The 13,249-nt window shown below is 48.1% G+C and overlaps 1 protein-coding gene across 1 annotated transcript in view; it reads left to right on the forward strand.

Moving 5' to 3' along the window:
• Positions 1-12,465, forward strand: part of TGFA (transforming growth factor alpha) — a 47,659-nt gene extending 35,194 nt beyond the window's left edge. Inside the window, exons 3-6 of the mRNA XM_053269790.1 lie at positions 2,844-2,964; positions 4,314-4,463; positions 7,134-7,243; positions 9,442-12,465. Of these exons, the coding sequence (XP_053125765.1) occupies positions 2,844-2,964; positions 4,314-4,463; positions 7,134-7,243; positions 9,442-9,449 (389 nt within the window). The 3' untranslated portion in view covers positions 9,450-12,465. The remainder of the gene's footprint in view (positions 1-2,843; positions 2,965-4,313; positions 4,464-7,133; positions 7,244-9,441) is intronic.
• Positions 12,466-13,249: the final 784 nt, after the last annotated feature.

A 13,249-nucleotide genomic window follows, 5' to 3' on the forward strand; every position in this document is an offset into this window, starting at 1 on the left:
TCAATAAGCCATTTAGAAATGCCAGGGAGACTGGTGGATTCTATTTGTGGCCTGTTCATAGTTTGTTCTTCCTCCCCCTCTCAGAGGGGCTTGTGGCAATGCAGTGGTCAGAGTCCACTGGAGAGGAGAGCTGGTCTTGTGGTCGCAAGCATGACTTGTCCCCTTAGCTAAGCAGGGTCCGCCCTGGTTGTAGATGAATGGGAGACTGGAAGTGTGAGCACTGCAAGATCTTCCCCTCGGGGGATGGAGCCGCTCTGGGAAGAGCAGAAGGTTCCAAGTTCCCTCCCTGGCAGCATCTCCAGGATTGGGCTGAGAGAGACTCCTGCCTGCAACCTTGGAGAAGCCGCTGCCAGTCTGGGTAGACAATATTGAGCTGGATAGACCAAGGGTCTGACTCGGTATGTGGCAGCTTCCTATGTCCCACAGTGTTCATGGTATGAACCTCTTGCTCTGTACCTCTGTCACAGCAAAAAGAGCAAGGTGGTGATTTTCTTTGCAGGGTGCAGTTTCTTCTCCTCTCTCTAAGCAAAACAAGCAGAGCTCTTGTTAAAAACCTAGGTACATAGGAAGCTGCCATATGCTGAGTCTGACCTCTGCTCCATCTAGCTCAATATTTTCTGCACTGACTGGCAGTGGCTTCTCCAAGATTGCAAGCGGGAGTCGTTTCCAGCCCTATCTGGAGATGCTGCCAGGGAGGGAACCTGGCACATTTTCTGTTTGTAGGAATTCCACCAGCATCCATATACTTATTTTAACATGTGGAATGCAATCCTATGCATGTTTACTCAGAAGCAAGTCCCTCTGAGTCTTCGGCTGCAGTTCTGAGCATCCTTATTGGACAGTAAAGTACACTGAGCTCAGTGGAGCTTGCTTCTGAGTAGACAAGCAGAGGGGTGAGCTGTTCATCTTCCCATTTGATTGCTTGGCTTGATCTTAAAGATGTTTCCTCCCGCTGTTTATTCATCTGGGTTTTTGTTTTTGTTTTTAGCTGGGGTGGCTTACAAGAAGTTGGTTCACTTTTCTGCAATTGAGAGCTACTGTATTTTGGCTCCCTCTTGGGAATGTAGGCCTCGACCAAAGGCACTTTTTCGGAAAATGTGCATCGCTTTTCAAAGGCACTTAATTTCTTCCAGGTCTTCCCTGAAACATTTCAAAGATGTGGTTTTAATTAGCTTTGCTTTGGTCCGCATTAACTTATTGGAACAGGAACTTGTTCGGGCTTTGAAATGGAGATCAGGGGTGCTTTTATACAAGATCATAATCTGCGGATCAGGATATTGTTTTCCATGTCAGCTGATAGTCCTTTGCTTGAAAATGGTCCAGGGTGTGCTGAATTGCAGTGTACTAATGTGGGGAGAGGAAGAAGACCACTTTCCAAATGTTTCTGAAACCGCACTCTTTGTATTTCAGTACCCAACACTTATTTTCTTAAGGGTAGTTTATTATACAGAATCTCCAGGACCAAGTTTTTGCCACTGTCCTTCTGTTTTGTTAGGAGGGTCCCTTTTCTAAATAATCTCCTCTTCTTGAAGGTACTCTTGTATTTATGTGTTTGGCATCTGTGTAGTTTGTGCTGTCAGGAGATTTGACAAGTTTGAGCTTAACGGGAAGCACAGCTGCTTCTGCTTGCTCCTCTCTCTCCCGCCCCATGCTGCCTGCAGGCTGGCTATTTGTCCGGTACAGTGACTGCACAGCTCTACCTGGTGAATGGCCAGCCTGCAGGTGGGGTGGGGGAGAGAGGCTCCGAAGGCAGGCCTTGGGGGTTCCCTACAGCTCTCCATAAGGCACACACTAGGGTCACTACATAGAGAAGCACACACCTGCATCTGAAATGCTGTCGCATTTCTAGCAGACTGATTTTGGGAGGGTGGAAAAGAATGGTTAAATCATCCACTGAACCTCCTCTGTGGGACATAATGTGGAGGATAATGTGTCTCCGAAAGGTAGTCCTCAGACACTCTGCATCTAAAAACAGAAGTGTCATAGTTGGGCTTTGCTCTCTTCCGGCCAAGGAATGTGTTCTTAGCAGTGTGTGCGTTTTCCCGGCCACCCCTTGCAGAACGTGTCTTCTGTGAGCTTTGCTTGGGCAGCTATATGCCCCTTGGCATGCCCGGTGACGGTGCCAACGCTGAACTTCATAGTGGGACACAGTTTGCGCCCCCCTCGGTCTGTAGCCAGAACCTGATGTGGATGAGGGACAGTTGCGTGGTAGAATTTTATGCTTGGCATGGTAGCTGTTGCTTCATGCACCATTTTTCCACAGGCACGTGCTCACTCACGGGTGTATCCGCACTCTTTTTAGCATTGCTTGGTTGAGTAGTGGTAGCTTTTCAGAGTCTTCTTTTTAATATTTGTGTGCTGTTTGGCATGTGTTTGTAGGGAAACGGGATAACTGACATAAAAGAGCCCCACACCGGACGCTAAGAAAACAGCATCACCGTCAGAAGTCTGCAGGGAAGCGGAACCCTCGTCTGGAATGGTCACTTTCAGGGGTTCCAGAGAGCAATTCCTAGGCTCTGGGGTGGGCTTTGGGACAGAGCACTGTGCATCGGTGTTCCCATTTGCTGGGTGAGATGGGGCCAGGCACAAGGCTTCAGCCTAACCTACCTCACAGGGTTATTGTGAGGATGGAAGGAAGGTGGGGAGGAGAACTACGCGTGCTGCTCCTGGGCTCTGTGGAGGGAGGGAGCGTTAACCGCCCGGACAACGAATGAAGGACCGTTGGGCGTGGGACTGAAGAGTGACATCATATAATCATGGGTTTTTTGGTCATGGACCGTAATAAATTTGATTTGACTTGAAGACTGACAGCTGTCTTGACCGTGGCCTCCATCTTCTCTTAGCAGGCCGCCCGGTGGCTGCCGCTGTCATCTCTCACTTTAACGACTGTCCCGACGCCCACAGTCAGTTCTGCTTCCACGGCACTTGCCGGTTCTTGGTGCAAGAGGAGAAGCCCGCCTGCGTGTAAGTCTTCCCGCCTGCAGTTCCAGCACACACCCGGGCGCATTCAGCAGGGACCGTGGGCCTCTTCAGGCAGCACCCTCTCCACCGCCCAGGGAGTGTGCTGGCCAGCCTTGCCCGCTGCTCTGTGTCCCCCGTGTTCAGTGCACGCCTGCAGAAGGCCATGCCAGATGCCCAGTGCTGCACCGTTCCCTCCCACAGGGATTCCCAGGTGTTGACGACTACAACTCCCAGAACCCCCAAGCAAAAGCCATTGCAGCAGCTGGGGATTCTGGGAGTTTTCGTCAACTGCCCAGAGATGAAAGTTTGGGGCGGTATACAAATTTGGTAAATAAATAAATAAGCAACTTCTGGGGATCCCTGTGAGAGGGGACGCTGGCCCGCAGGGATGCATGCATGTGCATGTGTGTGCGCGTGCCTAGCTGAGTCACTTTCACTATTCCTGCCCTGTTGTATTCAGGCATTACTCCTGGAGCCACAAGAGGAGATGCTGGGAATGTACTCCTGAGCACGCACACCCTGCCCCCTTGCCCACTCTAACCCTGCTCTTCTGCCGGATTTACTTCTGGAGTTGCCATCCTGAGTAGAAGTGCATACTAGGCCCGATTCAGACATTATGTTGTACACACATAACAGGTGTCTGTGTGCACATGATGTATACACATGCATTCACTTTAAAAGTGGACCTGGGTGCAGGTCCCTCAAATGCACAGTGCAGGTAGGAAGTGCGTTGCTGCACCTGCATTGAACATAATGTGTGAATGACTGTAGGCTCATTCACATATTACATTCAACACTCGTACAATGCATGTACGGTGTACATAGGTACAGTTATTCATGTGTTATGCTGAACGCAGGCACAGAACTACACTTCCCCTGGATCCAGGTTCACTTTAAAAACGAACACAGGCACAGTCATTCGCACAACCATGTGTCTGAGTGTACAGACATCCGTACACTCCTGCAGCATGACGACTGAATTGGGCTAGAATGTCTGTACATTGTACACAGATGGTGCATGTGATGAAGCTGACATGTGGATATACAGTCTTTGCTCTTGGGCACCTGTTAACTTCAGGAGTCCGGCTATCATGTTGTCTGTTTGGGGAGGGAAGGGAAGGGCCTTCACCCTGAAGTCTGTGAAATGCAGAACATAACTTTAGGACTTATGTGCCCCACGCCCTCCCTTCTTCACTCCAGGCACATTCCAGCCCTCTGATCAGATGAAATTCCAGGTTAAATTTGAACAGGCATCTTGTATTTGGTTCAGATTTCTACATTTTGAAGAAGCCAGCTGTGTGCCTGTCTGTGTTGACCCACTGCTGTTTCCTTGGCCTCTTTCCTTGCTGCAGTTGTCATTCTGGGTTTGTCGGGACACGCTGTGAACATGCAGACCTCTTGGCGGTGGTTGCTGACACCCAGAAGAAGCAAACCATCACTGCCTTGGTGGTGGTGTCGGTAATCGCGTCTGTCGTCCTCATCATGATCTGCGTCCTAATACAGTAAGTATCGTCTCATGAGGTGTCTTATTTCACTCTGTATTCTTCTATAAATAACACTTCTGCAGCCCAGGAGTGTGCAGGGGTGTGAGCATTTAGTTTGGTTGTGTGTGTTCAAAAACAGACACACACCACAGTGCACACACTAGTGGCATGATCTCATGATTCTGTGTCCAGACCATTGTAAATGTGCCCATTTTTGCTGAACAGAGTTCCTCATAGAGTCTCAGATGGATGGCTCCCTTGGCCTAGTATTGTCAACACCAGCGATCTTCACTGTTTTTCAAGCAGGGGCCACTTGGGCAAAAACCCTTCTATGTGAGAGCTGTTTCCCACTGGGCTGACCTCCATACAGGGCTGCACTTGCTGGGGGGTGGCTTAAGAGAGAGGAAGCCCTCTCTTGAGAGCTCTAGAAGGAAAGCCCTAGCTAGGAAGGGCTCTGCTTCCCAGCACGCTGTGCACACCACCCAAGATGGCGCTGGGGCTCCAGAGGGCTCCGTTTCTCTTAAAGGAGCCCTCCGCAAAGCGTGGCGCTACACAGTGGGAGACGTCCCCTCTGCATGCTGCCATGGAGACTATGCAGGGTATTCAGCATTGGCCGAAGCTTTGCACAGGCCCAATGGACGCACTAAGGGCTGATGGGGGCTGCTACCGGCCTCTCCCAGGCCTTACCGTGAAGAACACTGCTCTGCATTTGTCTAGCAGCAACTCTCCAGGTTTCCAGCATTCGGGGTTGGGGGTTTTCCCCAGCAGTACCTGCAGATGCCAGGTCTGGCATATAGAAGGCCCTGGTTCAAAGCAGAAGTTATGCCACTGAGTGGTGGCACCTCCCTGACTTCTTTGGCCTTAACAACATGCCCATGCGGGTACTGCTGTGATGGAAGATCATCAGTTCCTCCCCTTTTTTTCCATCCTGTGTATATCTGTAGAAACATTTCAGCCTTTAGAAGTTGGAATTAAAAAGACACTTCAGAGCAGGGGTAGGCAACCTTGGCTCTCCAGCGGTCTTTGAACTACAACTCCCATCATCCCCAGCCACATGCCTGGGGGTGATGAGAGTTGTAGTTCAATGACAGCTGGAGAACTAAGGTTGCCTGCCCCTGCTCTAGAGAGACCTGGACAAGCCTTCTGTCCCCCCACCTGTCGTCTTCTGCTCTTGCGGTAACAAGCATGACTGGTCCCCTTTGCTAAGTAGAGTCCACTTTGGTTTGCATCTGAATGGGAGACTGAGCACAGGAAGATGCTCGGGAAGAACCTGACTGAGACTGAGCACAGGAAGAGCCCTTGGGGGATGGGGCTGCTCTGGGAAGAGCCCCTGCAGGCTTGCACGCAGAAGGTTCCAAGTTTCCCTCCCTGGCAGCATCTCCAAGACAGGGCTGAGAGAGACTCCTGCCTGCCACCTTGGAGGAGCTGCTGCCAGTCTGTGAAGACAAGACTGAGCTAGATGGACCAAGGGTCGGACTCGGTAGATGGCGGCTTCCTCTGTTCTTTTGCTGGCAAAGCCAAGCCAGGCTTTGCCCTGTCCGCTCCATTCACTGCCCAAATGTCCCAGAATGGCTCCTCTTTGTGACGTCACACGTTTCCGTGTGCTAGTTCTGAGCCGAGGGGTTGTTGGTGTGCGTGTCTCGACTGGAATGTTTCCATTAAGCCAAAATTAACGTCTTTGCCGTGTAATTTAGAGGAATGGCTAGAGTGTTGTTGTGGTTGATTTCCCAATCCGAATGGTTTGCCTTACGAGATGTCTTGCCTAATCCCTCTTCTGTTCAGTTCTGGGTCCTCCTCTCGGCTTAGCTAATGAAACATTCTTTGCTAGTGATGGGATCAAGTGAACAAACCAGTTAGGACAGTCTTGGGAGACCGTGGCTTGTCCAGGCTTTGCCGCTTCTCTCATTCCGATAAACATTTCTGCTCGCAGACTCTAGTTTCTAAAGTGTGGTGTTTGTTTTTAGTAAGTATAATATGTAATGCAACAACCTGCTTCTGCCCAACTGCCTCACTGGGCTCCCTTTTGGACTCCAAAGTCAGTGAAGAGTTCTGGGTGTCTCAGATTTAGGAGGAATTTGTAACTTAACTCGCTGAGGTGTCTGGTAAACAAGGCTCTTTGGGACTGAAAATCTGGACTACTTTGCTTTGGGGCATCAGACATCTGACCCTACTGCATTTTGGGGAGGAGATCTGGTCTTGTGGTAGCAAACATGAATTGTCCCCTTTGCTGCACAGGGTCTGCCTTGGCTTGTAAGATATTCCCCTTAGGGGACGGAGCCATAGCTCAGTGGAAGACCATCTGCTCTGCATGGAAAAGGTCCTCGGTTCCCTCTCTGGCAGCATCTCCAGTTAGGACTGGGAAAGACTCCTGCCTGAAACCTTGGGAAACCACTGCCAGTCAGTGTAGACTGTATTGTGCTCAATGGACCAAGGGTCTCTGCCTCGACATAAGACCGCTTCCTATATTCCTATGACAGTGCCGAAGGATGCAGCTTAACACTAGTCGAGGTGTTGAAATGGGTCTTAATTGAACCTTAAACTGATCACACCTGAGACCTTTGCATCGGACATTAAGCCTCCAGGTGTCCAGACACAGATTTTGACCCTCTAATCTGGAGAGAGCAACTTGCAGGCCTCATTCCTAGAGGTGCCCCCCACTTCTCATCTTTCCAACCTTGTGTGTTGCAGTTGCTGCAGGATAAGGAAACACTGTGAGTGGTGCAGGACTGTCATTTGCAGACAGGAGAAGCCCAACGGACTCCTGAAGGGAGGGACGTCTTGCTGCCACTCGGAGACAGGTATGCCCGATTGCTGCAGCAGCAGTTCAGTTTCTATGGGGAGGGTGTCCTTCAAGCGATGGGTTGCAAGGTGAACATCCAGCCTATCCTATCCAGGTATGCCTATCCAGCTGGTCTTGTGGGAGCAAGCATGACTTGTCCCCTTAGCTAAGCAGGGTCCGCCCTGGTTGCATATGAAAGAGAGACTTGATGTGTGAGCAGCACTGGAAGATATTCCCCTTAATGGATGGAGCCGCTCTGGGAAGAGCATCTAGGTTCCAAGTTCCCTCCCTGGCAGCATCTCCAAGATAGGGCTGAAGGAGACTCCTGCCTGCCACCTTGGAGAAGCCGCTGCCAGTCTGTGAAGACAATACTGAGCGGAATGGGCCAAGGGTCTGACTCGGCATATGGCAGCTTCCTATGCCTTAGGACTGACAATTCATCCCAGTTTCCTGGTGTCTTCCTTGTGCCTTCTTTAGATGCTGGTTCCTTTTAGGATAAGGAAACAATGTCTTATTCATCTTGCTCTGCAAATCACTTTAAGAAGTCCTTTGTGGTTGAAAAGTGGTTGCAAATATTCATGATGATAAAACCTGGGTGGCCCGGAGGGTAGTTGCTGCTTGCCCGAATTCATGTAGCCAAGAGCTCCAGCAAGCCTGCAGTTTGGTGGAAGGCATGTTTTGCACCCGGAAGACCCCCCGGCCACTCCCCAGAGCTCTCAGTTAAGAGGAGACCGATGCCAGTTGGGCCAGGACATGAAGCCCAAGAGACCAATGGTCTGACTGGTCATTGGGCAGCTCTGTGTGTCTGACTCCTCTGCACACAAATATCCTACGTTGCTCTGGGTGGTATAGAAATCGGCACAGCACAACAAGAAGATAGCAGGAATTCTCCAGAGTTTAATTTAGATTCTTTGGAGGGAGGGATTGAGTTCTGCTCACTTCAAAATAGATTTTACAGCCCAGTCTCCAACTTGGTCAAGCAGGAGGACTTGGATTTCTCCTGATTTAGGCCACAGTCAGGAATATCCTCCTTTGGAAGCCCCCCTGGGAGTCCAGCTGAGGACTGTCCCCCATGCTGCAAAATAATGCCATCCCTGAGGAGTTCTCAGACTCGGGCTGTTGTGGCTGGGGATGATGGGAGTTGTAGTCCAGGAACATCTGGGGACCCAAGCTTGAGAGACCCTGCTAGAGTTGATGGAGTTTACATTTTAGTCCAATTGGAATCTTTCCCTTTTTCATGGCTATGGTCTCCAAATACCTCTTTATTAGTACTCACCAAAATGGCACAAAGTCATGAGCTTTCAAGTTCTCCAGGAGTCTTTATGAGGCTGGATGTTAAAGCTAATGGGGAGAGAAACATCTGGCCATTGGGTACCAGCCAAGCGATCTGCAGTTTGAGTCTTAAGCTGGAGTGTGGGCGGAGTTGCGCAGATCAAATTGGATTAGCCTTGGGGTGCCAGGAGTTGATTTCAGGGTGCCTCTAGGGCTTGCAGGACAGAGAGGCAGCAGTAGCTGTTCCCCTGTTTTGTTTTTTTTAGGAAATCTCATTGCATCCTGGAGTCTGGCGGGGTTGTAAGCCATCTCATCCAGAGCCCTGCCTGATGCATCCCCAAGATAGAGCTGGCTAGTCCTTGCTTATTATTATTATTATTATTATTATTATTATTATTATTATTATTAATAAGCTATATTTGTTAGTCTCCCCATAACAAATTGTTCTATGGGCAGCTCACAACACCACAATAAGAACATCCAATTAAAACACATTAACAGAAAACAAGCAAATTACAATAGTATCAATTTTAAAGAACTTGAGTGGCATCTCTAGAACCAAGTGAGGGTGGCAGGCAAGCCTCACTGGGGAGGCTGTTCCATAGACGGGGTGCCACCACCAAAAAGGTGCTCTCTCCCTAGTAGCCATCTGCCTCGCCTCGTCTGGCAGGGGCATTCGGAGCACGGGGGAATGGGACCTGGAAACAGACTTTGCTTGTAGACTTACAGAGGGATAGAGCTAACTTCAGGCCATGAAATCAAGCCCTGTCCTTTGCCCTCTTCTGTGTGATGGGCTTTTCAGGTATCTGAAGAGTTGCCAGGGCCCTGTGAACTATTATTGGTGCTGGAGACCGAACCAAGCAAGGCAGAGAGCAGAAGTAAAAAGAGCTTTTCAGGACAGAAATGTGGTCACTGTTTAAGACGTCTTGATGTTTGTTTTTGCAGTTGTCTGATGAAGACCAGGATCTGCTGCGATTCTTATTGTTGTTTGTAGATGGGACCACGGCAGCATCCCGCCAGAGGCCTACGATATTCCAGAGCAAAAACACTTAAGGCGAACAATAGTGCTTCTGGGGGTAGATCAGTATTGGCAAGCAGATCGATGCTTTTCTGGCTGCTCATCTGTATCCTCTTGGGCTTCTGGAACTTTGCCAAAGGGAAAGAATCCATCTGTCTGGGATAATGTGATGCCACACACCAGACTAATCATACACGGAAGCTGCATCAGCCAGGGAACTCAGACTTCGTATATGCAAAGAGTAGAGGCCGGCTATCAGAGAACTGGACACCTTCATGTTTACGTTGCCATAAGAAATGTGCATGGAGGAGGTGATCTGTACAAGGGAAGAAAAGTGTGTGGTTCAGGTTGGGGTCTTTCTGTTTCCAAGAACCTTCCTCCTTGCTTGAGACTTTACAGAACATCCCTAGAGATCATGCATTTGTTACATATTTGACTGAAAAGAAATGAGCTACACGGATCATGTTGGAATCCTCCACTTGAGGAGATCAGCCTCCGAATCTGCCTGCAAGTTCTTGTATTTGCATCCTGAATCTTCAAGGTGATGTTGTCCAAGTAACCACATGGAGCTACCCCAATTTAACATCTCTGTTTTGATATTCTGCTGCTTTGGAGAAGAAAATACCGTAGGGCATAAAACTATAACACTTCGAATGGAACAATGGCAAAATAGCGGACACCTCTCTTCATTTAGATCTTTCAACTGTGTGTAAAGATAGAAAACTGGCTAAAGAATTTTCTGTTCTTCTGGCACCCCACCCCCAAATCTGGACTTGGTTTAAAAAGGGCGGGGTGGTGGTGGTGGTAGATACTCTGCTGTGTTTTCCCCAAATATTGGGGGTTTTTTTTTTGGTTTTTTTAAGGAAGCCACAGGGAGGCATTTGTCATGGCGAAATGAATATGAATGGGGATACTGAAAGTGGTAGGTCATTCTGTGTGCGTGTGCACACGAGCGTGTGAGCAAGCACCTGCCCCAAAGCCTCCTTGAAGTAGATGTTGATCCTCCTTAAATCTGTTTGAGACCATGTTCTTAAGTGCCACCCCATCATGGTTCTTGCTGCTTGTTCGAGAGTTCTGGGCCATCTAAGAGGATCTGATGGAAAGAATTGGGCTGCACTTGTTCTCTCCCATATGACACCCTGGAGTTTTCCCACCAGTCATTTGTGTGTCTAGAAACATTCCGTAGGATTAGCTAAACCATAAAGCAGTGTAGCTGTGTGCTGCTCTGTCTGGAATAGGCCCCTCAGTTTAATTCTAGGGCATGTTTCCAAAGGTGGGGAGAGACCTGTGGAAGCACTGCCCTGCTGATCCTGAGGAGATGGCATGGCACCCAGGTTTCTGGATATGCTGACCTCTGGATCGGTGAGATGCAAGATAAGCGCATGCAGCCAGCAAAATACACTATGTTTGGGGAAATGGAGCGCTTTCCTTCCGTGCTTCTGGCTTACACATGATGACGATGACGGCGCTTTGGAAGAGCCCAGTTCTCCAGAGCACTCTCTTCTATCGCCCGCATTCTCTGCAGCGAAATGCAGCATGACGTAAGAGATCTATTAAGGGAGCCATTTTGCTACTTATGCAAAAGAAACTAATGAGAGGGGCATTAAAATAATAAAAAGTCTTTGATCTTTTTGCCTTTCCAAACAGGCAGAACAGTTAAAACTGAATTGAAGATAAGTGATTTTGCTAATTAAAAGCCACAGGATTTCACTTTTGGCCTCCTTCATAAAGCCTTTGCATCTTCCCCTGGTTGATCTTGCTATGTGCTAAAGCCCTTAATAATGTCATGAGCATTGCTATCAGAGTGCATCTAATGCATTTTTCTATAAAATGATATTTCGGCTCTAAAATTAGCAGGTAGGCTTGTGATGGGTCCTTTTAATAGATTTGATCTCTTTTACTGTCAGTCTTAACACACCTTTCTGACTTTCCTCAGGGAGGTTCTTTCTCTTAAAGACAAATAAGGTTTTTAATCTTCTCCCCAAACATCTTTCCATCCTAACTTGGTGACTCATTAAACCAGGTGTCAGTGGTGATGCAGAAATTCGTGACCAAATGCATCAAGATGTTTGCTCTGCTCAATTCTTAAGGTCGCTTAAGGAAGGACAGCAGATGGAGCAGAAGGGCTCCAGGGCATCCTAGCTTTTCTCATGTTCTGATTCAAGGGGAAAGATGTAATTGATTGAGCCCAAAGGAATTATGAGCCATACCAAAATGATGGTTTAAAATACTTTGTATGTTGTACCAGAATAATTACCCTGTAAACAGAAAAATTGTGGCCCTTTTCCTCTAAGTGAAGAAAGGAATAAGAAAGCAAGGGTTTTTTTCCAGTTGCAATCAGTTGTTATTGTGCGAGTTCTGCTGAAGGTTTCCCTCATTTCTGTGTCTCCAAAATTGTGCCCTATAATGCTGTTGAGAAATTGGGCAATCTCTTAATAATTAGTCCTGCAGTGATCCAATACCACCTGCATTTCCCTCACCATTTGGATCCTTCACCAGAAACACGGTCAATGTTGTACCAGCTAGTTTTAATAGATAGAAATGGTACATCTTGCCGTTTTCAGAGTAGACCAGTTGACAAGGCAAAACAGGACCTCCCGTGATGGTTGGTGCTCATGTCCCACTTTAGACCCCATCTTTGATGGGAAATGGACATCAGTGGTAGGAGCCTCTTGGCGACTGTGTGCTGACCTCTAGTTCCACGTTAGCCCTCCTTCTTTTCATAATTAAGTTTACTGTTTATAACCAACCTGAAATTTATTTTTAGCCCAGGTTTCACTTGTTTCTTCTGTATATGTTGCACTGAAAAAAAAGTTAATATTTAATGTTTTAATTTATTGTGAGGTTAAATTAATTTGATTTGTCAAATGTGTATGTGATTGGCTGTTTTCCCTCTCTTAATATGCTGAATTCTAGTTATTTAAATGAATGAAATACACTTTTTCATAATACTTGGCCAGTCTGCTTTTTATTGGGTGAAGAATGAGTAAGGGCCTTCTGCACCAAGTGCATCTGTTTTGGATTTTGCTTTATGCAGTAACCCCAAAATTCTCCCTCAAGTGAGGGCTTTTATTGCAAGGGGGTCCTATCCAGCACCAAAACATCTGGCTTTGGAAGGGAGCAAACACATTTCTTCCACAGATGGCTGTGGCTGTGTGAGTGTAATGAGCGAGTTGAACTTCAAGATGTTTAGCCCATCCTATGCTGGAGATGGGGAACAAGCGGCATAAGCAACATGGTCCCCCTCTAATGGTTTCATCCTGTGTACTGGGTGGGGTGTCTTTGCTCCCAATGCCCCCAATGGCTGCAATGGGGCTGGGTTTGATGGGAGATGATGTGACTGGAGAGTGCTCCATAGGTGCTCTGGCTGGCCACTGGGAAAGAGGATGCTGGACGAAATGGGCTCATTTCGGTTTGATCTGGCAGGCTGATGTCTGTCTCCCACCTTGTCCTCTGGCGACTCTGTGCACCTTTGCAGCTGTGCGGATTATTTTAGAACTGGAGGTTCTTTTCTGTGTGTGTTCAGGCCAAACAGGAGGCTAAATTTAATTTTCTCTCTCTCAAAAAGGCCTAATGAGGGAAATGTTGCAAAAGCAAATATGTCCTTGGAAAAATCGTGGCTGGGAGGGGAAAGGATGCAAATTGTTCCCGTTATGGCTTCTTGGTGGATTCCCCCCACCCCCGCCCCCTGAAAAACATGGATTCTTGCCAACAATAAAAACACTAGTAAATATG

Source organism: Hemicordylus capensis, chromosome 8 (genome assembly GCF_027244095.1).
Source record: "Hemicordylus capensis ecotype Gifberg chromosome 8, rHemCap1.1.pri, whole genome shotgun sequence".
Taxonomy (NCBI): Eukaryota; Metazoa; Chordata; class Lepidosauria; order Squamata; family Cordylidae; genus Hemicordylus; species Hemicordylus capensis.